The sequence below is a fragment of the Pelodiscus sinensis genome, chromosome 10 (genome assembly GCF_052426305.1).
Source record: "Pelodiscus sinensis isolate ZL-2025 chromosome 10, ASM5242630v1, whole genome shotgun sequence".
In the NCBI taxonomy this organism is placed as follows: Eukaryota; Metazoa; Chordata; order Testudines; family Trionychidae; genus Pelodiscus; species Pelodiscus sinensis.
The window spans coordinates 6,902,749-6,929,257 of NC_143061.1; the positions used below are offsets into that span (position 1 = coordinate 6,902,749).

At 45.2% G+C, this 26,509-nt stretch overlaps 1 protein-coding gene across 6 annotated transcripts; it reads right to left on the reverse strand.

Moving 5' to 3' along the window:
* Positions 1–280: 280 nt before the first annotated feature.
* CAPN10 (calpain 10) lies at positions 281–25,861 on the reverse strand. 6 transcript variants are annotated; one of them, XM_075938133.2, is made up of 15 exons: positions 25,719–25,861; positions 24,581–24,657; positions 24,291–24,492; positions 21,693–21,824; positions 20,862–21,058; positions 17,920–18,137; positions 17,209–17,350; positions 14,380–14,546; positions 11,473–11,756; positions 8,751–8,953; positions 7,011–7,063; positions 6,808–6,893; positions 5,011–5,210; positions 3,426–3,471; positions 1,266–1,715 (listed from the first exon to the last, which is right to left on the reverse strand). In XM_075938133.2, the coding sequence occupies exons 3-15, from the start codon at positions 24,432–24,434 to the stop codon at positions 1,608–1,610; spliced, it is 1,980 nt and encodes a 659-aa protein (XP_075794248.2). In that variant the 5' UTR covers positions 24,435–24,492; positions 24,581–24,657; positions 25,719–25,861; the 3' UTR covers positions 1,266–1,607. The 6 variants fall into 6 exon arrangements, with proteins under 6 accessions (XP_006138506.3, XP_075794247.2, XP_006138507.3 ...); XM_006138444.4 differs by lacking the exon at positions 1,266–1,715 and adding an exon at positions 281–1,258 and having other exon boundaries at positions 6,808–7,063; positions 25,719–25,859; XM_075938132.2 differs by lacking the exon at positions 1,266–1,715 and adding an exon at positions 281–1,163 and having other exon boundaries at positions 3,387–3,471; positions 6,808–7,063; positions 25,719–25,859.
* Between the last annotated feature and the right edge of the window lie 648 nt (positions 25,862–26,509).

A 26,509-nucleotide genomic window follows, 5' to 3' on the forward strand; every position in this document is an offset into this window, starting at 1 on the left:
TCCAGTACATGGAACCTAGTTTTTTCAGTTTCTGAAGTTCAATAGGAAAAAGTGTAAGATTCTGGAGTGCAAACTGAAACTGAAAGTATTATTCTGCATGTGAATCTGCTGTAAAATCAGGTAAGAAGGGAATCAAATTCTCAAGATCTGCTTTTCAACACCCACTTAATGGAAATCAGGTGACTCTATAAGATTGCAATGCTTGCTGCACCATAAAGGTTAAAGAAACCTAAAGAGATTGAAATGATCAATTACATTAACAGAAAACACTGTAAACTCATTAATATCATCTTTCTTTTATTACAGAAAATACAATATCTAAAAAACCCACACTTAAGTAACCAATGTTTTAACAGCAATTAAGAAGAGTTTGTTAACCTCATGGTATGCTACAGTAAGAGGAGCTCTCTCAGAAAACATTCTGGGTATCAGTAACAAAAATACTGTCTTGTATGAATTATCAAACTAGCAGCTTTGCAAAAGTCATTGTTCTCTTTCCACCCAGATGTTCAAATGGTGCAAGACAAACTCACCTAAATTCCTCTTTTCCAACTTACAGTTTCATGACAAATAGTAGCAGGGCCCATGATAAAGTGCTCAGTAATAAGATTGGCAGTGATTACAGACCTTGTCTATCCCTATTCCAGTGTACTTTGTTGGCTCTTATGGTCTTCCTTTCCTGAAAAGGGGACTTCAACGTTTCTTTTCCATATACTCCTCCTCTTCTCCTCTAGTCTCCTGAGGTTGATCTGTAAACTTGATATTTTTCACCAAATAGTCTTTCATTATGTATATGCAGATCATATTTTTTACTGTTTTAATTTTAAAACTGCAGCTTGAATTATATGCTCACATATCCTTTGTCCATATTTCTGGAGAACTGAGGTATAACAAGAAGTCCAGTTGTATGTTGCTGGTTGTAAAACACACAGGGAAGACAAGTGCTCATCAGGAAGAACATTATTAAGGAGGTATTTTTACAGAGCAGACATCACCTGGCTGGCAGTCAGGAGGAATGGAAAACCACTGGGCTCAGCATACTTTCTGGTTACTTCATTTCAAACTGAAACTATCCAGACATCAGACTTTTGTCTCTCCACTGTTTGTTATGATGTTGATGCAAGAATTCCACATTACCTTCTCATCACAGCTGTAAAGGAGACCTACAAGAAGAGGCTGAGTTGAAGCTATTTCATAGGTTACAATCTGTAGCTTTGTAATGTGTTAACAGTCTCAGGGGGGGAAAGGTTGGCCTTAGCTAGACAGAGAAAAGAAAGTTTCAGGAATTAAGGCCAAATATCATTACACATTCTCTTTTTGTTAAATTGATACATTTACATGGCCTCAAGACAGTAATGCAAACCCTGTAACTTCAGTGTAATCTGGAACCAGACTATATAGAAACCATAAATATACACAATACAGTACACCAGTGGCATCAGCTCTACAGATCTCTTTGTTCTATTTTCCACTTGTCCCAGTGCCTGAGACACACAACTACTTGAATGAAAAGCAGTGGAGCTCAGAGGAAAGGGGACGGTCTCATGATGCTAGTGGCCTTGTCACCGCTCCTACTCAACCAAACAGCAGCTGTAACCAAAAATGCTTTAATATTCGACTAACAAGGAGTCTACAACTTTTCTTTTGGATGGAGAGCCAGCACAGTAAGCCATGTTTCCATCTCCGTCAGGCTGAACTACAGCAGTGCACTCCACCTGGCACAGAGCAGGAAGGACACACAAAAGCTTTAGTTAACACACAGCGGCTGATATTCTAGGTGAGGCAGGCTAACAAAACCACATCACAAAAATGGTCTATGCTCTCCACTGGATGTCCTTCAAATACCTGAACTGCTTCTAGGTCCTAGTCTTTGTAATCTTCACCCAGGTAGGACTTGTTAAACTCCTCAGAGATCATCTCTTCCAGTATCTTACCCTGATAGCTGCACTCAATGAGGTGACTGGGGCTGTCACCTCCAAACTGAAATTGTCCGAGGTTTGAAGTAGGGTATTCTCTGGGGATGGCCACTGGCTGTGTACTCTGCCACTGGGCAGTAGGGTAGGCCCAAGTCTTATTACCCTTAGGAAGCAATGTAAGAATTGTCTCTCTAGATAGGCCCATCTCTCAGTAACAACATTTGCCAGAGACAGGCAAGAATCTTACCCAAGAATGAAATGAATAATGAACAAGGAATGGAAGTGCTAATATTAATTAGTTTATAGTTCCTAGATTCTAAAGTAATAACTACCATTATAAACATACATATATGTCTTTTCCAGCTCCAATTTCTGTGAAATACAGAAAGTCCTGATTTGGGTTTTTGTGTGGTTTTGCTGATAAAGTATAGTCATGGGTCAACAAAACCTAGAGCAGGAAAATTAGTGAGCCAACTAATATCTGGTGTGATGTGTGGGTGTTTTTTGTTTGCCTGTTTTTAGTGTGTGCCCCTTTCCATCTTCAAGATTGTATCTGGTTGGTATCTGTCTTGCCTAATAAGTAAATACTGTTATCAAGAACACACACTGATCTAAAATACAAGATTTTATTTTAAATGGTTGCAAAAAATTAATATTTTTGGAGCTCTCTCACCCTCAAATAAAAATATCATAAATGCCAGGAACGGAGAACTCATTCCAAAGTCTGAAACAACAGTATGTGCAGAAAAAAAAGTGAAATGTTGAATATGTTGCATTAACTTGGCCAGAACAGCTCATAGCCCAGGGTGAATTATCATTATACCATAGTGTGTAAAAGCAAACACAAATGTAGACCTTTTAAGGTGTGTAGGGCAATCACCTCCAGGTCTTCTCCTCTCTTTTCCCCATTTATTCTTGTATTGTTAATAGTACTAGTACTTCTAGTAGTAGTAGTTTCTAAACACTGCAGTAATGCCTAAACATCCAATAGGGTGGGGAAAGGTATTTCATATAGCAGTAAAAAGGTAAGAATGATGATGATCATATGAAGGGAGAAGACTATTTTGGTCACCACTCACGCTGTTTCCTGCAATGTCTCTACCTCCCCTGCCCCCCACAGAGATGGTGTCGGGGGAACTGATTTTTAAGACGGCTCCCCCAGCACTGGCTCCTGTGCCCCCCCTGCTGCCTCTAATAGAGGCAGGAAGGGGGGGGGGCGGAGTGACTAGTTGCATCACTAGTCAACTATCTGATAAGCTTATACTTATTGGATAGTCAACTAGTCACTAACAGCCCTAATTATGTTTGTTTCTTTGCAGATAGAAAAATGCAGACAAGTTTACTGATGTGCCCAAGATCGAACAGTCAGCTTCAGAGTGGAATCAGAACTTTCAAATTCCTGTCTTGCACAGTCTCTGGCACAAAAAAATTAGCTAGTTTGTGTGTTTGCCTCTCTGTCTTCCAAAGTACCTCAATCTGACTGCCACTGATAAATTCAATGCCACCTACTTCTTGCAATACTTGTCCAAGGGTCTCCTGGCTCTGAATGCATTTCCTATTTGAAAAGAAAAAGAAGAAAACAATTACTTTAGTGCAAACCATTATTCATTTCCTACTGTCTCATCTCCCAGGAAACTCTACCTGTGTTTTCGAGACCCAACCTCCCTACTTTCTACAGACCTTATATCAGAGCCCCTCACAGTCCTAACCTACTTCCCACTGGTGATGCACGAGGTGGGGGCAAAGGGGATATGTGCTCCCCCAAAACACTGTGGGCAGGAGGGGCAAGGGGCCAGAGTCTCTGGGTGGCCCGAGGACTAACGGGGGAGCCTGGCGCTGGCAGCAGGGGTCAGATTCCCTCATACTCACTGGCAGCGAGGGATGGAAATGGAGCAATGCATCTCCACTTCCCCCCTCCTCCCCCCAGCTCCCAGACATGTGACTCGGGGGAGGACAGGAACTGCCCCTTGCACTCACCAATGGGAAGCACTGCAACACAGGAAGGAGCCCGGGGAGTGAAGTCATGCAGCTTTGCTTCCCCTGCCACTGCCAGTGAGTGTGAGGGGGCCTGACCCCTGCTGCCATTGCCAGCCCCCACCCTTCTACTCCTCCAAGCTGTCATTCAGAGGAGAAAGCTTGGGGGAAGGGAAAGGGGTGGGGTGGGGCCTGGGGAAAAAGGGACACTGTCCCAGTTCTCCCAGGGTATCGTGGGAAGGAGGTATGTGACAGTTGCCCCCACACCAATCACCCCTGCTACTTCCTGCAGATTTTCTCTCTCAGTTCTCTCAGGGTATGTATAGACTACATGGCTCTGTTGCCAGAGCCATGTAGATTAGTTTACTAGACATACCCAAATGAAGGGGCGATTTAAATAATAGCCGCTTCATTTAAATTTAAATGGCTGCTGCGCTGTGCCGATCAGCTGTTTGGCGGCACAGCGCTGTAGTCTGGACACTCCATAGTCGACATCAAAGGCATTTGTCGACCTCCCCGTTATGCCTCGTGGGATGAGGTTTACTGGGGAGGTCGACAAACGCCTTTGATGTTGACCGCGGAGCGTCCAGACTACAGCGCTGTGCCGCCAAACAGCTGATCAGCACAGCGCAGCAGCCACTTAAATTTAAATGAAGTGGCTATTATTTAAATCGCCCCTTCATTTGGGTATGTCTAGTACTGTAAACTAATCTACATGGCTCTAGCGACAGAGCCATGTAGTCTAGACATACCCTCAGACTTTTTGTGGCCAAGTGTTCATGAGGCTAATACCTCACAAGAGGGGCTGATAATTATGGCATAGATGAAGTTAGCCCTATTTCCCTTAAAGGGCCCGGTCACAAGTAGTTGTAGGCAACCCATAGTCCCAAGAGAGAACGGGCATGTACCCCTGAGAGGTAAAGAACGTACTCAGCTGGCTTTATGGCAATCACAAAATGTGGCTGAAGAGATCCCTTGAGACAGACAATCTGTGATAGTGGTATAAAGATGTTATAATCAAAATGGAAACATTACTATTATGAATTATCATGTAGTGTTGTCCTATGGCTTTCTACATATGAATTTAGAAACCTAAAAACACATAGCTATATATTTTTACCTGTCTATTTTGGTTGTTATGATCACTGTAAATTTGCCTTCAGTATTAGGCAAGTAGGTTGATGGTACAATTACATAATTCCCTGCAGAGAGTTTACAGAGCTGGCTCACTTCCTGTGAGTAGCAATGAGGAACACAGCTAACAAGTGGCTCCAAGTGCAGAAAAGAAGAAGTGTGTGATTTCCAACTGCTATTAGGCACCTGAAGAAATTAAAATAATTTCAGATCTCACACCTTTAAAACAAACCAGTATGATCCATTAAAAAATCCACCCAGTCAAATACACACCTTATTCCATATAATGACCCTGTTTGCTCAAGATCACTTAACTGACAAGAAAAAAATATTTTAGAAGGTGGGTTTCACACCTATTCACCAAGATTGGATTTCAGACACCAAATATTCGAACTATTTGCACCTGTGCACAAATGAAAAAAACCCGCTCACTTTTTTTAAAGTGAGCAATTTCATACATAGAATCATAGAACACTAGAACTGGAAGGGACCTTGAGATATCATCAAGTCAGTCCCCTGCCCTCATGGCAAGACCAAGCACCGTCTAGACTATCCCTGACAGGTGTCTTCTTAAATATCTCCAGAGATATAGATTCCACAACCTCCCTAGGCAACTTATTCCAGTGTTTAACCACCCTGACAGTTAGGAAGTTTTTCCTAACGTCCAACCTAAACCTCCCTTGCTGCAGTTTAAGCCCATTGCTTCTTGTCCTATCACCAGAGGCCAAAGAGAACAATTTTTCCCCCTCCTCTTTGTGACACCCTTTTAGATACTTGAAAACTGCTATCATGTCCCCTCAGTCTTCTCTTTTCCAAACTAAACAAGCCCAATTCTTTCACACTCTTCCCTCATAGCTCATGTTTTCTAGACCTTTAATCATTTTTGTTGCTCTTCTCTGGACCTTCTCCAATTTTTCCACATCTTACTTTATATGTGGTGCCCAGAACTGAACACAATACTCCAACTGAGGGCTAATCAGCGCAGAGTAGAGAGGAAGAATGACTTCTCGTGTCTTGCTCACAACACATCTGTTAATGCATCATGTTTGCTTTTTTTACAAGAGCGTCACACTGTTGACTCATATTTAGCTTGTGGGCCACTATGACCTCTAGATCCCTTTCTGCAGTACTCCTTCCTAGACAGTCACTTCCCTTTCTGTCTATGTGAAACAGATTGTTCCTTCCTAAGTGGAGTATTTTGCATTTGTCCTTATTAAACGTCATCCTATTTACCTCAGACCATTTCTCCAGATCATTTTGAATTATGACGCTATCCTCCAAAGTAGTTGCATCCCCTCCCAGCTTGGTATCATCTGCAAACTTAATAAGCGTACTCTCTTTGCCATCATCTAAATCACTGATGAAGATATTGAACAGAACCAGTCCCAAAACAGATGCCTGCGGTATCCCACTTGTTATGCCTTTCCAGCATGATTGTGAACCATTAATTGTTAACTAGCAACAGTCTTAGTGTTAAATAAAACCCTTCAAATGAACAGAAAATCTAAAAGTACTGACTGCTGCATGACTTCTGAACCCTTGTCATATCCTGGTTCAGTGGAATCAGAAATGTGGTTGCTATGCTATCAAATCATTCATTGTTATACCTTAAGCTCTACTATACCTGTGAAATAATCTAGCTCAAATGTCTAATTGTGTGGGCCCAAAAGGGATCATTTATAGGCTGCATTCCCATTCTCCAAGGTAAAAGGCACCTAAATAAATTATGAATTTTGTTTATTCGTGTAAATGAAACAATCGCATTGACTGGGGTAAATTATACCTGGAAGATATGAAACCCTATTGGACGAAACTTGCTATCTTGACAGTGCTGGCGGAGGGTGACTTTCACGTTGCGCTCTCCTGTTTCTAAAGGGATGGAGAGGGGAAAGCAGGGATTGGTATGGAAGGAGTGGAAGTTCCTGCTACCTCCAGCACTTTGGCCATTTTTCCAGCATCCTTGTAGCTGCACAGTCTCCCATTCACCTGGTGAGAGCTCTTCACAGAGGGCAGCATCAGCGGGTGGTGGTTTTATCTCACTGTCAAATGTAAGACAGAAAGGAAAACTAGTGCACGAAATGCGAAAGGTTTCCATGACTGCAATTCATCATCCCTCCATGCAATTCACTATCCTAGCTGAGCAATCATGGAAATACTATTAATGAAAAATACATGTCAAAAAAATGCAAACGCTTGCCAGTCAAGCATTCCCAGTAACAGTCAATCTAATCATCACATATCATTAAATGCAAAATCTGAACATTTGCAGAACAGAGAAAATAAAGTAAAACTTAAGATCCTGACAGCACCTTTAATCTGGCCAAATTGCACAATGTCAATTTAAAGCATACACACATTAATATGTATTTCAGCAATAGCAATAGAAAATACAACACGCTGAACTAGTTACTGTAAATTAGCTAATATAACCCACGGGTTATACACATTTTTACAACCCCCCCCCCGCCCCCGCGGGGTATACATGCCCGCATCTTTACATGTTGATTTTTACTCCTTGGAGTCCCTGTGGGAACATCAGTTCCCCTAAGCGGCTCTTCCCAGCCCCCCATTAGAACTGGGTCAGCTCCGCTGCAGGGGGACAGGGCGGGTCTGACGAGCTTCCAGCATGCCTGCACTGCACTCTCCATTCCCCTCGCCTGGAAGAGGGTGGGTGGCGCCTGGCTGCAGCTGCGCGGGGTGGGCCTGGGTGTGAGCACGGCTCCCCTCCCGCAGGCCAGCCAGCTCTCTGGCAGCAGGATGGCCGTCACCTTGTGTCTGCTCTCTACCTCCTCACCTCGGTGCTGCTGCTTAAGTGCCCAGAGCTGCTGCACCGGCCACATCTCCCACCGCGGCATCAAAGATCACCTTTTATGAAGGCAGCAGAAGTCTCTGCGGGTTATTTACATCCGTGGGTAATCTAATTTTTTAAAAATTGTATTTAATTTATTTATGTATTTTACATTTTAGGTGTAACAAAGTGTATCTGAGATCTTTGGGGAATATAATAGAAAAACTGCGGGTAATACATGGACGCGGGTTATATTCGCTAATTGATTAAATTTATCTTTTCAATTCCCTATCAATGATGCATTTAGTTTCTTAATTTTCCATGAATTTATATTTTTGCATTTAAATTTCCCTAATTCTCCTCTCCTCCCCCTCACAGATCAGGGGGAGAAAGAAAAGAGGAAAATACAAAAACAATGTAGCTCCCAGAGTCCTTCCCCACTGCCCACAGAGCTCCAAAAGACATCTACCCTGGATGAAGCGAGAACTCCACAGAACTGTGTAACATTCAAAATGTACTGATGCTTGAAGTAATTGTGCAGCAATGTGATTCTTGTATAAGACACACCAGACTCTGGATGAAGTATGTTCTCCACAAACTACACACTACAGAGAACTACACCGGTTCACCTCTGAAAAGGGTACTCTTTTTCCAAACTCTCTCTCTCTCAGGTCAAAAAGAGATTTAGATCGTCACCCCCAGATACTTTAAGGGAAGGATTTCAGCAGCTTGAGACCCCCATTCATAAAGCTAGGAAAGGTGCACATTAAGCAGCCACACTAATTACCTGTTCTCAAAAGAATTAACACCCTTTTTACATGGGCTTCCCTTAACTGTAGTTCAGGTCACATCAAGCCCTCATCAAGGGCATACTCTTTACATAAACTGTTTGCAATGTTTTCAGGGGGTTTGCTAGGTCTCTTCCTTTTTTAACATACCTGAGGCAGATTCGACCTGTTGAGAATACACGAAGCAGAAAGTCTCTCTCTGCATCCTTCAGAAAGGTGCTAGGGACAATAAGGTAATAACCAGGGGCAAGGTCACAGCGCACATGTACTTCTCTGTCATAAGAATGGCAAATGGTTCCTACAACTGGAGGAGCAGAAAGAGTCTTGGGCAGATTAAACCGCTTCTTCTCCACCTAGAATAGACACATAACATGGCATAGCATTATAGGAAAGTTGACAAAATTATAGCAAAATTAAATGGGATCATATATTCAGTTAACAAACCCTAAGCCCATAGCACTATGAGTGTGTGCTTTGCCACCTGGCAGATCATGCGCATTGTAGAGTTATTTCCAACCCTGTCTCAAAGGATCCAAATCAGGATAGCACTTGGGAGGGTGAGCATTCTGGGGTGGGGGAATGAAATCTGTCTCACCCTTGAGCAGATACTCGACAGAATTTCACTGGGGACTGTAGTCCCTGCTGCCACATAGCTTCCCTGTGGAACTTAATGTCAGAAAGGAGGCAAAAAAGGGTCAGGTAAATGCAGGGAAATGGTTCACTATGTCACTCATGCATCAGCCGACACAGCAAACCAGGCATAGCACTTTCCATCACCTCAAAAGGTCACAGTGCATTACTCTGGGATATTCATCCTCGGAGTTCACAGGAAGAAATCTGTCCTAGGTAGAATTGCTTTTGGGGGCATGAGATACAAACTGGCCCCATTCAAAGCAGATCCAGCATGCCTCAGAGCCCTCACCGGAGAAATTGGCCCACAGGAACACAAAACTCAGACACACCTAATAAGCTCAGAGTCTAGCATGTAAAGTGAGGTGCTTTTAACTGTTCTTTAAAACAATAAAGTGAAAACAATTTGCTTTAATTTGCTCTCTTCAAAATAAAAGAACTGAGTAGACTGGAGCAATTCAGACCCAGGCTGGAAATCTGTCTGCCACATGTCAGCTGAAAAGAAATATTTTCAGTGAAGGGCAAACATTTTAATTCTTTTGCAACATTTTAGGTGTAACAAAGTGTAACTGAGATCTTTGGGGAACTAATGGGTAATTAAGAGAGAAATACTACTCCTATTTTGAGTTTGGCCTCCCCATCAGTAAAATAAGCTTTCATCCACTACTAATTATATTCTTGCTTACAAAAGTCAAGAAAAAACTATTAGAAGAGATTTTCATAGAGCAAACTAAATGTGGAAGTGACGTGATATTAATGAAGCAAGAGGCATTGATCAATACAGGCAGTCCCCGAGTTACGCGGATCCGACTTATGTCGGATCCGCAGTTACGAACAGGGTCCTCTCCCTGGTCTCCAGTAGACCAGGGAGAGGAAGCAAAGCGGCAGAACATGAGGGCAGCGGACAGCCCAGACGCGTCTGGGCTGTCCGCTGCCCCCGTGCTCCGCGGCTTTGCTCCGGACGCCTGTGGTACAGCAGCTGGGGCGCTGCCGGTTGGTCCCGTAGTGCCGCTCTGGGCGCTACTGGACCAACCCGGCAGCACCCCAGCTGCTCTGCCCCAGGCGTCCTGATTCAGCCACTGCTGGTCAGTTTCAGCAGCGGCTGAATCAGGACACCTGGGGCAGAGCAGCTTGGGTGCTGCTGGGTTGGCCCAGCGGCGGCGCTACTGGACCAACCCAGCAGCACCCCAGCTGCTCTGCCCCAGGCGTCCCCAAGTCAGCCACTGCTGAAACTGACCAGTGGCTGACTACAGGAAGCCCCTGCCCCGGGCTTCCTGGAATCAGCCGCTGATCAGTTTCAGCAGCAGCTGACTTGGGGATGCCTGGGGTTCTTAAGTTGAATCTGTATGTAAGTCAGAACTGGCGTCCAGATTCAGCCGCTGTTGAAACTGATCAGTTTCAGCAGTGGCTGAATCTGGACGCCAGTTCCGACTTACATACAGATTCAACTTAAGAACAAACCTACAGTCCCTATCTTGTACGTAACCTGGGGACTGCCTGTACATAATTGCCTGCATAAAAACACATATGTGAAGTTTTTGAACACCTCAATGACAGCCTGAGTATGCAAAACAGAGTTGCACAACATTGCATATATAAGTGAACAGAATTATTTTTAGCTGCACTTGACACTTCTAGAATTAGTGTTCTTCCTATTGCATACTGTGTTGCATTCTGTGTACACACATTATTAAACAGAAAAGCATGAAGTAAAAAGTAACAAAAACAAGTAGGGTGGTGAAAGGACTGACTTATGAAAAAAATAACAAAGATTTTCAGGTGATAATTAAGGGAAGGATATAGATCAGCATACAAACATGTGAAGGGTGTAAACACCAAGACAAGAGAGGAACCTCTTAGGCTAGTACAAGAGGCTGAACTATGAGAAAGGCACCAACATTAAGAAAAAGAAAAATTAGGCAGATTATCAGGAAAAACTTTTTAATATTGCAATGTACTGACAGTGGAACAGTCTCCAAAGAGAAGTAGTGGAAGCTTCCTTGTTTAGACTGTTTAAAATACCCTGAATAAAGCACTGATAGATGTGTTGTAGGCAACAATCCTGGAATGACCCTGTGAGAAGGGAAGAGTCATCTAATAGGTCTTTTACACCCCTGACTTTTATGAACAATTAACTCATGGAATTGCTATAGCAAATGAATGATTATGGCAGATCTTCCTGTGGTTCCAGGAACATTTCTTCTTGACCCAGCTAGGAGTTTGAGGAGTTACCCCCAATTACCTTCCAGACGTGCAGTCCCACTGCCTGGTAATTCTTCCCTTGAATGCCTTCAGTCAGAGATGGGCCTTCCTCTGCTAAGTGGGTCAGATTCTGAATTCTTCCAGCCCAATCAGCACTGTACTTCCGGGGTTTCTGCAGAAGAGCAATGTAGACCTCACTCTGCTCCCATATCCTCAGCCAGAACTTGGGGTTAATAGGGAAGCTGCTATTGTTACGGCAACCACCAGCAGACTGGCCTTTCACCCAGGATCCACACAGGTGCTGTGTATGACTCAGCACTTGCTCTAATAAAGAAAAAAGGTACCACGCATTAGCCATTGAAAACAATTCATTTTTGTGGCTTGAGTCCCCAGACTGAAAGCATTGCTGTGGCAATGCCACTTTCTGCGAGTGAATGTTCATGGCCATAGTATCTCAAGAGATCTGAAATCCAAGTCAGAGTGGAAAACTAAGGAACTTTATCCTTAAATTAAAGGTCATATACAGAACTATTTCTACAAGTCTGAAATCTCAAACTTGTCTCTCATTTGGATACAGGGCTCCCCAATACAATTTTCTTCAGGAAAGCACTACTCCCCCCCCCCCCCTGCACCAAGGGGCCAGACATAGCACACAATTCTTCAGCCTAAAATGAAAGGCTTAAAAACTTCTGTGCAATCTCCTTCTTTCCTCCTAGCAGTAAGGGACACAAGAAAGACTTACAGGCTGCGAGGGAAGAGAGTAAAATACTGGTACTTCTGCTTTTAAATACTTTATAAAAGTTACTGGAGGAAACAAGAACCATAAAATAACCTAGATACAGATCATCTAATCTGCAAACATAGGCTGATGCATATGTCAGAATTACAGTTTGCTATTCCATACATCATCTTGAGGTGGGAAGAATGTGTAAGTGAGACACCTACACCACTGGAAGTATGGAGGAGGGGGAGAACTAATATTTTAGTTAACATGACCTTAATTCAACAAACAATCTACATTCTTCAAAGCACCTAAGTGCCTATTTTAGATATTAGCACATAATTTAATACTTTGGTGAACTGGAACTGACTTACAAACGTGTTTACATGTTCTGCCAAATCAGATCAAAATGCTAATTACTAGTCTTTCCTTGGAGAAAGCACAGAACCATAGAAATGAAGGGCAGAAGAGACCTTGAGGAGTCATCAAGTCCAGTCTCCTACACAGAGGCAGGATTAAGTAAACCCGGCTCCATTCCCCAAGCTTCTGTTCCTCTAGTGCTGCTTAGACAACCCAATTCAGAACCAGACTCTCTCCTCGGCTATGTCTAGACTGCAAGCCTCTTTCGAAAGAGAGCGTCTAGACTGCACGTGGAACTTTCGAAAAAGCAAGCCGCTTTTTCGAAAGAAAGCACCCAGTGAGTCTGGATGCTCTCTTTCTAAAAAGCCTGTTTGCTTTCAAGAACGCCTTCTTTCGAAAGAGCACTTTCGAAAGAAGGTGTTCTTCCTCGTGGAATTAGGTTTACCACCGTTGAAAGAAAAGCCGCATTCTTTCAATTTAATTTCGAAAGAACGCGGCTGCAATCTAGATGCAGGTGAAGTTTTTTCGAAAAAAGGCTACTTTTTTCGAAAAAACCCCTGAGTCTGGACACAGCCCTCATGTGGCATCAGCAACTTAATTCCCCAGGCCTCAGCTACTGCACTGCTCTCCAGACAACTAGCTTGACAGCTTACACTTCCGTTTTGCCCCCTCCCGCCTGTGAGCTGAGCTCCAGCTACCACTTGCAAACCTCCTGATGCCTGGGCTGCACTGAATGGTGCATGGAGCATGCACTGTAACTGTAAGAGTTAGAAACGTTTTGTTAAATGGATGAGATTTCAGAGCACAGTTCTGCATCAGAGAGATCAGCAGAGCCTCAAAGTACATGAGTTCCTGAGGCTGGCATAACCACATTCACTTACAACCGAAGTTTCCTCTAGGCTGTGCAGCCATGCAGGTGCTGATTAAGCCTCATGTAGGGGCTCAAGGCTTTGGCAGAGGAAAGGCCCCTCTCCCTGACAATCCCAGCATAGACCTGTCCATAGACTTGCAGCTGGGGGAGAGGAATCCCAGTCCCAACCCAGGAATGGACCTGTTGTGACCGTGGAGGTCTCACCCGGCCCCAAGCTGTTGCAGTGAGAGAGGGCCAAGAGTAGTCCTCTCTCAACAGGATAACTTGCATACTGAACCCCTCATCCCCAACCCCAACCCAGTGCCTGCACCCCCACCCAGAGCCCTCACTTCCCTCCACTCCAACCCTGAGCCCCCTTCCACACTCCAAACTCCTCGTCTCCACCCTGTCACACACCCTGCATATGCAAAATGAATTCTGATATGTGCACCAATATGGAGGTGATGTGTTACGCATCATCTCTATAATGGTGCATAAGAAAATTCATTCTGCACATGCACATAAATTGGAAGGAACACAGCTTTGCAACTCTTAAAATCATTGGAAAATAAGGAAGCAGATTTTTCCTGTCAATCAGAGAAACATAGAGAAAGCAGAAAGTTAGTAAGTTTAGTTTAACAAACAAGAAGGGGCCAGTCCCAGTGTACACGTATACTCACTAAAAAAAAAAAAAAAATTAAAAATTGGAAACCCCAAAGGCCTAATGCTAAACAAATCTACTGTTGGCCCTTTTTAATTCAAATCAGACTTTCCTATTAAACCAATCTGATTTGTTAAGAATAGTTCCTTTGTCCACAAGTAGGTGTTCCCTGTACACTAAGCACTTGGGCAGCCACCCAGGAGAGATTCAAATGCCACCCAGATAATTAGCAGTGCCCATGGCCAGCTACATGAGTTTCTACTGGAGGTGCACATTCACACATGCCACAGTGCCCATAAAATTTATTCTGCACATAGACAGAAAAAATTAGAGGGAACATTAGTCCGCATAATACCTGTATAGAGGCTCTGAAATTGTCCCTCTTCAGTGACTGGAAACCCAATGGTAATCTCATCAAATTCCTTGAAAAACTCTTCCTCCTCAACCCAGAATTCTCCTTCCTGGATCTGGGAAAGCAATTCTGAAGCAACTACTGGATCCAATTGGCTCCACCCTTGACCACTGCAAAAAAATGCACAAAAGTCTATATCTAGGCTTTTTGCTCAGACTCCCAATAGAGTCCAACAAAAATCTTCAATGAAAAAGAGGTGTTTAATGAGAAAAAACATGGCATTTTTTCATTTTCATTTTACTGTTGTGTTCATCCATACAACACTTCCTCTAGTTATTCATCAATTGGGACTGGAAACAGATATTACAGAAAGGCAATCTTTGCAAAGGAAGACCAGAAACTAGCCAAATCAGAGAGTGAGGGATTATGGAACATGCCTCCAGGTAAAATAGCTAATTTACTTACAATGAAGAACATTGAACAATGTGCAAAGTACCTGTATGTTTGTTTATTGTTTTAAAAAAACCCCCACAGGTTTTAGAAGTTTTGCATGATGGAAAAAGGAAGTGGAAAACAGAACTCCAAACACAAACAAGTGATTCAACAAATAACATCAAATAGGACTGTTTTAGAAGGGTTTTTTGGTGCCACTTATGTAGCCCCTTATATCACCAACATACTATTTCCATAGAGCAGTTGGGTGAGATATTTTTAGCACGCTGGCTACCAAGTTACTACAATGTTGAAGATCTGCCTCACCAACTAATAGTCCTTCTAATTGCTGGGCACCTTCAACTCCCATTAACTTCACTGACACTGAAAAACACTCTGCACTTCATAGAACAGGGCACTACTTTAAGTCCTTGGAGGCAAGACATGTGTCTTCCTTTATATTTTATGCAACCAAGATTTCCTCGTTTTTGTTAAATACAGGGTGGAACAGATTGTTTAGCATAACCAATGAATACATAATTCAAGGAGAAGTGACTCATTTAACACACCTTTCCAGTCACAAAATATATATTAGGTTAGTGGTCTTCAACCTGTGATCTGTGGACTATGTCTAAGAGGTCCAGAAAAAGTGACTATGAAAATAAAATTTCAGATCCCAGAAAAGGCATTTTGTTTTTCTGATCAAAGGTACATGAATACCCCCACCTAGTGATCAAAACCTGAAAATGTTGTCATCATCATAAAAGTCCACCGTTAGCACCCTGCTATATCAAATGCCACGTTGAGCATGTGCAACATCTATAATTTACTTCCATTCAGTCAATCTAAGACTTCTATGGGAGGGGCCCGCAGTCCACAGGCTGAATTTCCAAAGAAAGTCCACAATGCCACTCAAAATTTTTTTAGGGGTCTGCAAATGAAAAAGAGGTTGAAAACCACTGATGTAGGAGAAATGAGACAGCCATTATGCTCTCAGAACCCATACAGAAATATGATAAAAAGACAAGCACAATATCACCTGTGGGTGAACACTTTTCAGTCATCAGCCTCAAAAGCAAACTTGCACAATCCCTTCATATCATGAGCCTAAGAGCACAAATTCATACATTTTCTATATACCAAAAATCATAGACTGACTAGACATTGGATTTATGGCTTATTTCAATACTCTATAACCCATGTATCCCTCCTCCCCAGCACCAAAAACCACATTTCCTATCAACATAGCATGTATTTGGAAATCTAGATTCCCAGACCCAAAGGCTCAAAAAATTAAGACAACAAGAACCATGATGTTGTATAATAAGGACATTAAAAAGCGGGTACAGGAAAACTCCAATTGACCGGCATCCAGTGGTCTGGCACTCCTGATAGTCTGGAACCCGGAAGTGTTCTAGCCAGCCGGACAATTGGAGCTGCTCTGCCCCCGGCTTTCCCACATCTGCCGCTGGTCAGTTTCAGCAGTGGTGGACCTGGGAAGCCCTGGGGCAGAGCACCCCAGCTGCTCTGCCCCCAGCTTCCCCAAGTCCGCTGCTGCTGAAACTTACCAGCAGCTGACTTGGGGAAGCCGGGGGCAGAGCAGCTGGAGTGCTGTCGGGTTGGTCCCGCAGCATCGCTCAGGTGAGGGGCAGCACTGCGGGACCAACCCAGCAGCACCCCAGCTGCTCTGCCCCCGGCTTCCCAAAGTCTGCCACTGCTGACCGGCGGCGGACTTGGGGAAGCCGGGGACAGAGCAGCTGGAGTGCTGCCGGGTTGGTCCCCTAGTGCCGCCCCTCACCTGAACGGCGCTGCTGAAACTGACCAGCGGCTGACTTGGGGGAAGCCGGGGGCAGAGCAGCTGGGATGCTGCAGGGTTGGTCCTGCAGCACCGCCCTCTCTCATGCTGCGCAGTTCCCCGCCGACCCCCCCTTCCGGTACTCTGGCATATCTGATACTCAGGCACCGGAAGTTTACTGTAATTGGGTAACTGTGTAACAGCTAAAAATTTCAGCCATTACATGCACCTGTAGCGCATAGCAGCAGCCAGCTCCCCGGGAAGCAGCGCATACCAGCTCCCGGCTCCTGCTCCTAGACACAGAGCCAGCAATGTGGGGCAGCAGCTGGCTTCCTGGGACCAGGGCAGAAGCCTGCATGTAACCATTAATGGTAATTGATAAGCCCAGGCTTATCAATTAACCATGTAAACAGTTATCCTATAACATTCCTATTGTATACTGAACTCAGAAAAAGGTTTTACAACACAAGACTATCATAAACTCTCCTCTGTGGTTGCCTATTAGGAATGTTACTTTTAGTGTTACATTGTGTGCTCAGAAACAGTAAATACATTTTCATGGAAGTACCTTAAAAGAATATTCTAAATGAAAACAAGCCCTTTACCCTTCTCTCCAGTGTCCTTTCCAACACCGCCTCCCCCAAGGGTTTCGTATCCGTAGCAAGATGATTTCCTTGCCCGAGACTCTGGAGAGATGAAGCATATCTATGACAATAAAGGCATGAAATTCTCCCAGTTCACTGGCACCTGTGCAGGAAAGATAGCCATCGTTAGTAGGCAGAAAACTAGCTAGCATTCCTTTTCAAGACAAGAGGAAGTAAATGCTCCACCCGTTGTGAAAGAGATTCATTTTCTACTCAAGAAAGCTGCTACAAATCCACTGCTCTGTCTGTAAACACAATGGATGAACATGCAGCCCACACTGCACGCAAGCAGTTATTTGTCTCTGATTCATGTATCTATGAAGAGAAGATTGAAGAAAAAAAATCTGGACCATCAAAATACCTAAAAACATACAAACGAGCTGGTTTTGAGGATCCACAGAGCAGCGGTGCTGAAGCACTGCTTTCCCTCATGGATTTGCCAGTCATGATAAATTAGCTTCCCTACCCTAAGCCTGAATAGCATTCTTACGTCTTCATTTCTCCAATCTTCAAAACAATTAAATCAAGAAGCACCAGTGGCAGAATTTAAAGTCACAAAATATTAGTGCAGCTGAATTATTATAGGACAAAATTGCTGGTTACCTTGTTTTCTGAAGCATATGGTTTACTTGGCTTTGCTGTGTTTAAGAATCTCTAGAACGTCCATATTACCTTGCCTGGAGCTGAGGACTGAGCAACTTATCATGCACCGTTCCTTCAGGTTCATCAGTCTCCTAAATACCATCTTCTCCAGAACTCTACCAGTCCTCTCTCTTTCCATGCTTCTTCCAGGGTCTGTTAATGTCCATCTCTCAGCTAGACCTCCAGTCAAGTCAACTAAAGCATCTGCCACCTGCCCTGCCCACAACTGCTCATAAGACCCATGCACCCTATAAAAACAAAAAAGAAACAGTGGCACATACTTCAAACTTTACTCCTAAAATGAATATTGTTCTGTCTTTATTTTAATGACACATGTCCCCACTGAGAGCCTAATGTTAATATGAAATAAAAGGTGCCACTGTGGCTATAGAAGATGTAGGGCAGGGATCTCAAACGCATGGATTAAAGGCCAGAGCATATTTGTAATCCAGCCTGGGAAACCCTGTGGCCCAGGGGGCATGTCCAAACCCATCCCCAAAGCCCTGCCCCTTCGACCCCACGCCCTTGGCACCCCATCTTGAGGGATGCAGACCCAAGGATTACCAGAGGGGCAGGCAGGGGGTGATAGCAGTGGTCATGCCCCTCGGCACTCCCTGCAGTTGCAGGAGCGCAAGGGGCCCAACTGCTACTGCTGCCCCACGCCAGACCTCCCTGGTAATCCCCATGACCACATCCCTCTGGGGACGGAGTGCCATGGAACGGAGTGGGGGTGATGGCACTCCATCTCCAGGGCCAGATTGTGAACATGCTCTGGCCCCTGATGTAGTGCCATCAGACACGTCACATATTCAACAAAGTGTCTAGGTGACTGCTGGTGCCCCGGGCTGTGATTCTATGAGGTACCAGATGGCCCTGTCCAGATGGTGATGGTTTTGTATGATAGTTTCATGACAAGAGGAAAAAAACGCTCCCCCCCGTTACTTCAGTGTAACAGATCATTCTGAGGTGACGGTTGGGCTCCACCATGGACCAGTGCTTAGTATATTACTTTTCAAACAGAGGCACTTGAAATGACCTGAAGCCATTGAAATGAGATGTTTGAGGGAGTGAGAGAGAAGACACTGCTGGAACATGTGTGGAAGGATGACATCAGGAGTCAGACCAAGATCTAAAGCTGCAAGAGAGGAAGTTGAGACGGTGTGGGCATGTCTGAAAGATGAATAAGGGAATATTTTAAAGGGGGCATTTGGGACTATAATACACTGGCTGAGAACAAGAAGATAGCCAAGGAAATGGTTGATAGACTGTGTATGAGAGGATAGAGTCGATATGGAGTGAGTGTTGGCCCAGCCAACCTGGAAAGACTGACAGGCTAGCCAATCCCGATTAGATAGGAGAAGAGGAAGAAAAAGATGACATCCCACTGCATTATGGAAAGCTTGGTACAATCCTTTTCTGTACAGAAACTGCTCGCGGCTTGTTACTCGCATCTCATCATCTTCGGATTTTAATCGCCCTTCACAATGCACAACATAGCTGATAATGTTTTGAAAATAACATTTCTAACATACTTCCCCTCAATATATTCATTGTTTGCTAAGCATGCTCAAACTAGCTTTTTTTCCCAGCTGTTTTATTTTGTGAGGTCAGGGAGGATGTGTTATTATTTGCAGTAACTATAAAGCAGAGTACATGAACACACAGAAAAAGTATTAAGCCAGATTCATACAATTTCTGTATGAAATGGTCAAAAAATATTGACCTGGCAAATCCACGGTAAAAAGAAAAGTTAATGTGCCAAAGGTGCCTTTGCAGAAACACGTACCTTAACTTCTGCGTATCTATAGCTAGATGAGAGTAACTTCACCTAAAAAGGTGTTTGTCCTTTGCTGGGGGCTAAACAAACCCTTCTCTAAGATGTTCTAACAGTCTGGTGTCCATCTTATCCTAAGCAATTAGTCTCTAAACTGTTTGGTTGGTCTGCATCATAGACTGGGCTGAGATAGTATTTTTCTGCTTTGTTTTATAAAACAATGGCCCTACTGTCAAACATAAAATAACAAGAAGAAGAATATTTCGAGGTCCATAACTCCTGACAAAGCCAACAAACAAGTAAGTGGCCAGGTATGGCTAGGCAACAGTATGAGAGAAAGAAAAAAATATTCAGGGCTTGAGCATCAGTTAGCATAAAATGGCGTAGCTTCATGATTTCCCACGAGCAATACATATTTAAAATAGCTCACGATCTGACCCTTGATGTCTACCTTAATCTTTTCAAATAATGCAACAGGGAAAACTTTCTTTTGTCTGACTAAAGTAGGCAATCTGCAGCTAATAGCTAACTGAGCATCACTGCAGTCTATCAGTTGCAGGATCATTTAAACTAGGGCTGTAAAAGGTTAACCAATTAACCAGTTACTTGGTAAGCATTAGCCTTACTAGCAATGCTTACCCGGTAACCGGTTAATTGGAAGACCCGAGGGGGCAGGAGCTGAGGACCAGCCAGCAGAACCCTACGAGACCAGAACAGTTCTTCACCTGTAGTGCAGCAGGGCCCCAGTCAAAACAGCCCCCTCCCACCCACCGAAAGCTGGGCCAGAAGAGCTCCCTGCCCTCAAGGGGCTGTCCGGACCCTGGTTAACTGACTGAACGATTAAAATTATACTGTTTAACCAGTTAACTTTTTAAATGAATATTTACATCCCTAATTTAAAAACACTTATTTTTTTATTATTTCACAATTCCTTTCAGTAAGAAAATCTCACTCTATGTGACAGCAGAACTGTATCTGAGTGATCCTGGAAAATACTGGACTTCTACAGAATCTAATATAGGAAAAAAGCCTAGCAATTATCAGTCTCTATTCAGTAAAACATAAACAGCTCAAGTCATAGAGAGGGATCTGGAAGCCTACGTGGCAGAAATGAAATCAAATCAAACAAAACACTATGTAGAAGACATGCTCCTCATTACTGCAATTTAAGTCACCTCCTCCAGAGAAGTTTACATACTTGGCATAGACCTTTTCCAGTAAGGGAAGCCAAAACACATCTTCTCTCTGACACTGGGAGAAGCAGAGTTTTCCCCCAAGGCAAGGCAGGCGATCATCAATGGTTACTTCCACCCAATGTCCAAACTGCCAGATTTGACAAGTGAAACAGCCTGTGTACGTCTCATCTGTCCAACTGGGCTGACCTGGAGGGATTACCTGGGAGAAGACAATATTAGCAAAATCAAGTAGGGATGTAAGCGATTAGTCCACTAGCCAATAAGCATAAGCTCATCATATAATCAAGTAGTAACTCAACTAGTCGCTTCCCCTCCCACCTCAGCAAGGTGCGGGAGGGGAGGAGCCGGAGCTGCGGGGAGCTGGCTTAAAAGGTCAGACTCCGACTGCTGCCCTTGTAGGTCTCTTGCTACATTTCAAAGGCTGAAGCACTGCAGTGGGAACACGCTTGCTCTTCTGCCTTTTAAATATAGTAAGAGCCGTGGGCAGCTATAGCAAGCGCCCTACCTCCCCCTTATCGACCAATCGAGTAGTCGATGGAAACTCCATCGACTACTCGATTAGCTGATTATTCAAAATGTAACATTCCTAAAATCGAGACAAACAGACTTTCTTTTCAGGAAGCCACCACTTAAAACAAGGTCAATTCTAGCTATTCTACATCTTAGCATAGATACAAGTATGTCATAACACACCAAAAATTAAAGCCAGAGCATCAGAGTACCATCTTAGAAATCTCACTGCGTTGGAAGAGGATAGGGAAAAATAAAAATGTTAATGGAGCATACAGGAGACTCTGCTAGGACATAAAACATTACAAGAAACTTTTCTATACCTTAGTTAGCAAGTATTTGCTCTTCTGCAATGCAACACAGGCACACAGGAACCAACAGTCTCCCAAAATCCCTTGCTTCACTTGCACCTCCTGTGGACTATCTGAAAACAATCGAGGAGTAGAACAAATTTCCTAAAATAAAGAAGCATTAAGATTTATTTTTTCAACTGTCATGCAGGAGAAGCCAAACAAGTCTGTACTGTGGGATTGAATGGCTCAGGAGATAGTTAACACAATAAAGAGCCTTACACCTTTCCTTCCTTTTTGAAACCAGCACAGATAAGCACTGACTGACAGTTGTTACAGTATGACTATTCAGTAGGTGACCTGTGTGAAATAAGTTTAGCAGGTCTCAGTCCAGATTTTTGTAGATAAGAGTCCATCGTCATTAACAGACATTACGCTTTACAATCTCCGCAAAGGAGTGACTGAACAAAGAGAGAAATTAATCCACTCTATATTAGGGATGTTAAAAAGTGGTTACACAATTACATGCAGCAGCAGCCAACTCCTGGCGTGCACTGGTTCCTGCCTGCCTACTGCCTCTGTATCAGAGAAAGCCACGTGGGGTGCCAGCCAGCTCCCTGAAAGACACCAGCTCCCGCCTGCAGCCCTGCACTGCTGCCTCTGATACAGAGACAGTAGCGCAGGGCAGCAGCCTCTCCCAGCATGCACCGGCTCCCGTCTGGAGCCCCACTCCTGGAGAGCCAGCTGCTGCCTCTGATACAGATGCATCAGCACAGGGTGGCAGCTGGCTCCTCAGGAGCAGAACGGGATCCTGTGTGTAACCATGAACATTACCCAATAAGCCCAGGCCTATCAGTTAACCGTTTACATGGTTATATGCTCACACCCCTATTCCCTAGTAGCTGTGCAGGTCACAATTCACAAGCAAGGTTGAGATAAATTAGTAGGAGTACAAGCTATGAAAGAATTCAGCATCCCAATACAAAAAACATTTTGTCTGGACAAGGAAAACTCATTTTGACATTGTTAAGCAAGCTACTGATCTAAACTGCAAAACAACCAGTTAGTCTGATATGCCGAAATTAAGAAATGGGTCTCCCTTCACGTTTCTTGTAAATGTTACAGAGGGCAGAAAAATGAATGCATTAGCTCTCCTAAGCTGCTGCTTTGCTTCTTTTCAACTTGGCTAGCTAAGCCCCACACTGCACTCGGGGAAATAAGCTTATTAGTTATTATTTATTTTACCATAAGGTGTAGGAGCCCCAGTCATGGACCATGATGGTCCATGACTCCCCTGTCCTACACGCTGTATAAGCAAAGATCAAAGAGAGGGTTGCTGCCATAAAGAGCTTACAATCTAAATATAAAACAAGAAACAACAGATAGATATAGACAATAAGGGAGTACAAGGAAACAATGAGTCTCAGCAGACAATGGTCTTGGCACACGAGCAGCTAGCTTGTCAGGTATTTGTCAGCAAAGGAAAGTAATTAGGTAGTTTTGCAGTCCTTATGGTGCACTGCTCCCAAGAATGAGGGGAAACACAGGAGAAAGGACAAAGGTGTTAGTTTGAAAATGTAACAAATGGGCTATGGAGATCGGCATCAACATCTCAGTACCAAATGAGAGATGATTGAGGGGAGATAGGTATGAAGGCCTTTGAAACTGAAAACAAGCAGCTTATGTTTGATGAGACAAGGAAGGGGGAGCTAGAGGAAGGATTCAAAGAGAGGGGTGACATCACTGAAGTGCCAAACTAGAAGAATAATCTTTGCAGCAGTGCTCTGAATGGATATGGGAGAGGCAAATAGCATTTATCAAGGCAAGAGTATTTCTGCAATCAATATCTAAGATGATGAGAATCTGCATGAGAATTCAGCTGATGTGCAGAAATACCGGGCATGATTTAGACATAGCCTCGATGTGCAAACCAAGAGAGCTGCCTGCCCCATTCCCACTGCCTCCCACAGAGGCAGTGGCAGAAGCAGGTGGGGCTGATGCTTATGGCTTTTTAAACTGGCTCCTTCTGAACACTGGCTACAGCTCGCCCTCGCTCCCTCCTCCCATCTCCCACCTCCCATGCTGCTGCCCCTATCAGAGGCAACATTGCAGGGAGGGTGGGCAGGAGAGGTGCCATGGAGCAACCTCTGTCCGTGGCAGGCCCAGGCTCTCCACAGACAGAGGTTGCTCTGTGGATGCCGGCGCAGCTCCTGTCTGTGGGGAGACTAGGCCCACCACAGAGAGGGGCTGCTGCCTCTGTATCAGAGACACAATGCAGGGTGGCAGGGGGCACCCCGGGAGTGGGACCAAGAGTACACTGGCTACCAGCCCCACCTGCAGGGACTATCAAATAGTCATGTAACCTCTAAAATTTGATGTGGTTACACGACTATTCAGTTATGCACTAACATCCCAGAAGTGGACTGTACCCACAAAAGCTCATGATACCATCTACTTGTTTTGTTAATAGCTGCTAGACTATTCACTGTTTTTTAAGTTTTTTCAGTTACAGACTAAATCGGCTACCCCTCTGAAGCTACTAGAAACGATAACTGAACACTAGGCCATTCACTCATTAATGGAAAGTCAAATTTTGCTAAACCATTAAGCTATCACATCTCAAAAACTCACCTGAGGTCTCAGCCAGGAAATCTCCCCTCTGAATTGTGAGAGTGGGGTGGAATAGTTAAAAAAGACAGAGGTGTCACTTGCTGGAAACGTGGGGTCTTTGTAAAGATTTTCTTTTGTAGCTGATGGCACTCCATCTCCCAGCATTTTCAACACAACTGACGCTCTGTCGACACTTCCAAGACTTCAAGTTTCCAACTGAAATCTGCAATACAAATTAAAATGAACCAAGACTCATAATTTTGGAAGTGGGTGAATAAGGCTGGTAAACTCACAAGTAAAAAGTCACTAACCATTTCCACTTAGGGGTTTGAACCATGTTAGCTGAAATTGTACTTAAATTCAGTTGCAGGCCCTGTAGAATCCAATACTAAAAAAACCCAAACAAACACATCAGTCTGAGTAGTTGTCCCAGTGCAGCCTGACCCTTCCTCTCATTTAAGTAATCTCCTCACGAACTTACAGGCCAAGCTAGACAGAAGAATGAGAGAGAGATAAACCTTATTGGGAGTACAGACACCTGCTACTGCTCGGGCTACGGTCTCAAAAGGTATTTGTTAATGCCTTTCTCTGCACATCCCTGGCCAGATATCTCCCTAAAGTTCTTCTCCTAAAACTTCCAAGACCCTTCCCCAACTACATGCCAACCCAGACTCCACCTTCATAGATCTCTCTCAAACCAGTCTCCCCAGACACATTCTCCAGAGATCTGTCTAGATTTTTCTTACACAGAACTCTGTCCCCAGCTCCCCCCTTTCCCACACAGGCACAGCCATGCCAAACCCCTCCTCACACCCCTTACTCCTCCTCACCTGCCCTCCCAGAACCTTTCCCCACAGGACTCCCCTGACACCTGCCCTCTCAGACCCACCCCTTTCAACGTTCCCTAGACCCCTCCCAACGCACCTGCCTCCTCCCTCCATGGCCCCCTCCCCCACACAGCCCCCCCACAGCCCCTTTCCCACACCCCTCAGCCCCTCCCAGCCCCTTTCCCACAGACACCCACCCTCCCAGCCCCTTTCCCACACCCCTCCCCCACACCCCCTCCCCCACACACTCACCCTCCCAGCCCCTTTCCCACACCCCTCCCCCACAAACACCCCTCCCCCACCCTCCCAGCCCCTTTCCCACACCCCCTCCCCCTCCCCCTCCCACGCCCCTTTCCCCCACACCCCCCCTCCCCCCCTCCCACGCCCCTTTCCCACACCCCCTCCCCCTCCCACGCCCCTTTCCCACACCCCCTCCCCCACAGACACCCTCCCCCCCTCCCACACCCCCCCCCCAGCCCCTTTCCCACACCCCCTCCCCCACAGACACCCACCCTCCCAAGCCCCTCCCCCATACAGCCCGTGGCCCCCACAGCCTCCCAGCCCCCTGAGCCGGGCCCCAGCTGCCATCCCGGCCGGGACCCACCAGCTGCCGACCCGTTACCTGGGCAACATTCGGGCCGCTCTACCCTCTCCAGTGACAGCCGACTCGACCATCAGCCAATCAGGGGCAAACACGGGAGCACGTGGCACCGGAACACCAATTATAACCCCTCCCGGCAGACTTACGATCCCAGCTCCCCGCCACTGGCTCAGGGGACTACCGATCCCAGCATGCACCGCGGAGCAGAAAGACTACAGCTCCCAGCGTGCCTGGCTCCTGGGCTTTCCCCACGTGGCGGCGGAGCCGGGAGGATTTCTACAGCTGTCGCTTGCAGCACGTGTCCAGCCAGCCCTTGCGCGGGGGAGCAGCACAGGCAGCCGAGCGCCCCGCCGGACTTCAGCCTGGAGCCCAGGGCGCTGCGGGCGGGTGGCTCGGCCCCGCAAATGCTGGGAGGCGGCAGCGGGGCCGCGTTCGACTAAGGGGAGCCCGCTTGGCAGCCCAGAGCGCCAGCCAGGGCAGGGGGCAGCTCCTCCGAGCCCCTCCACTCTCAGCCCCGCTGGAAACTCGAGCCTGGTCCTGTTGCAGGAGGGACGTGATTTCAAGCCTGGCCTGAAGCCAGCTTCCCCTGGGCAGGAGAAACCCCAGCTCTCTAATGAGCGACCCGCTGGGACCTAGTGATGCTGCTGCAGGCAGAGCTCTCTCCTCACAAACATCTTTAAAGAACGAGTAGTACTGCGTCTGGGTTGTTTTTAAAGTGGCAGACTAACCCGGCTTCCCTTGGGAGCCTCTCTCCTCAGCCACTCAAAGCCATTCTTCAGAAAGCTAAGGCGAGACCACGAACGATGGGACCT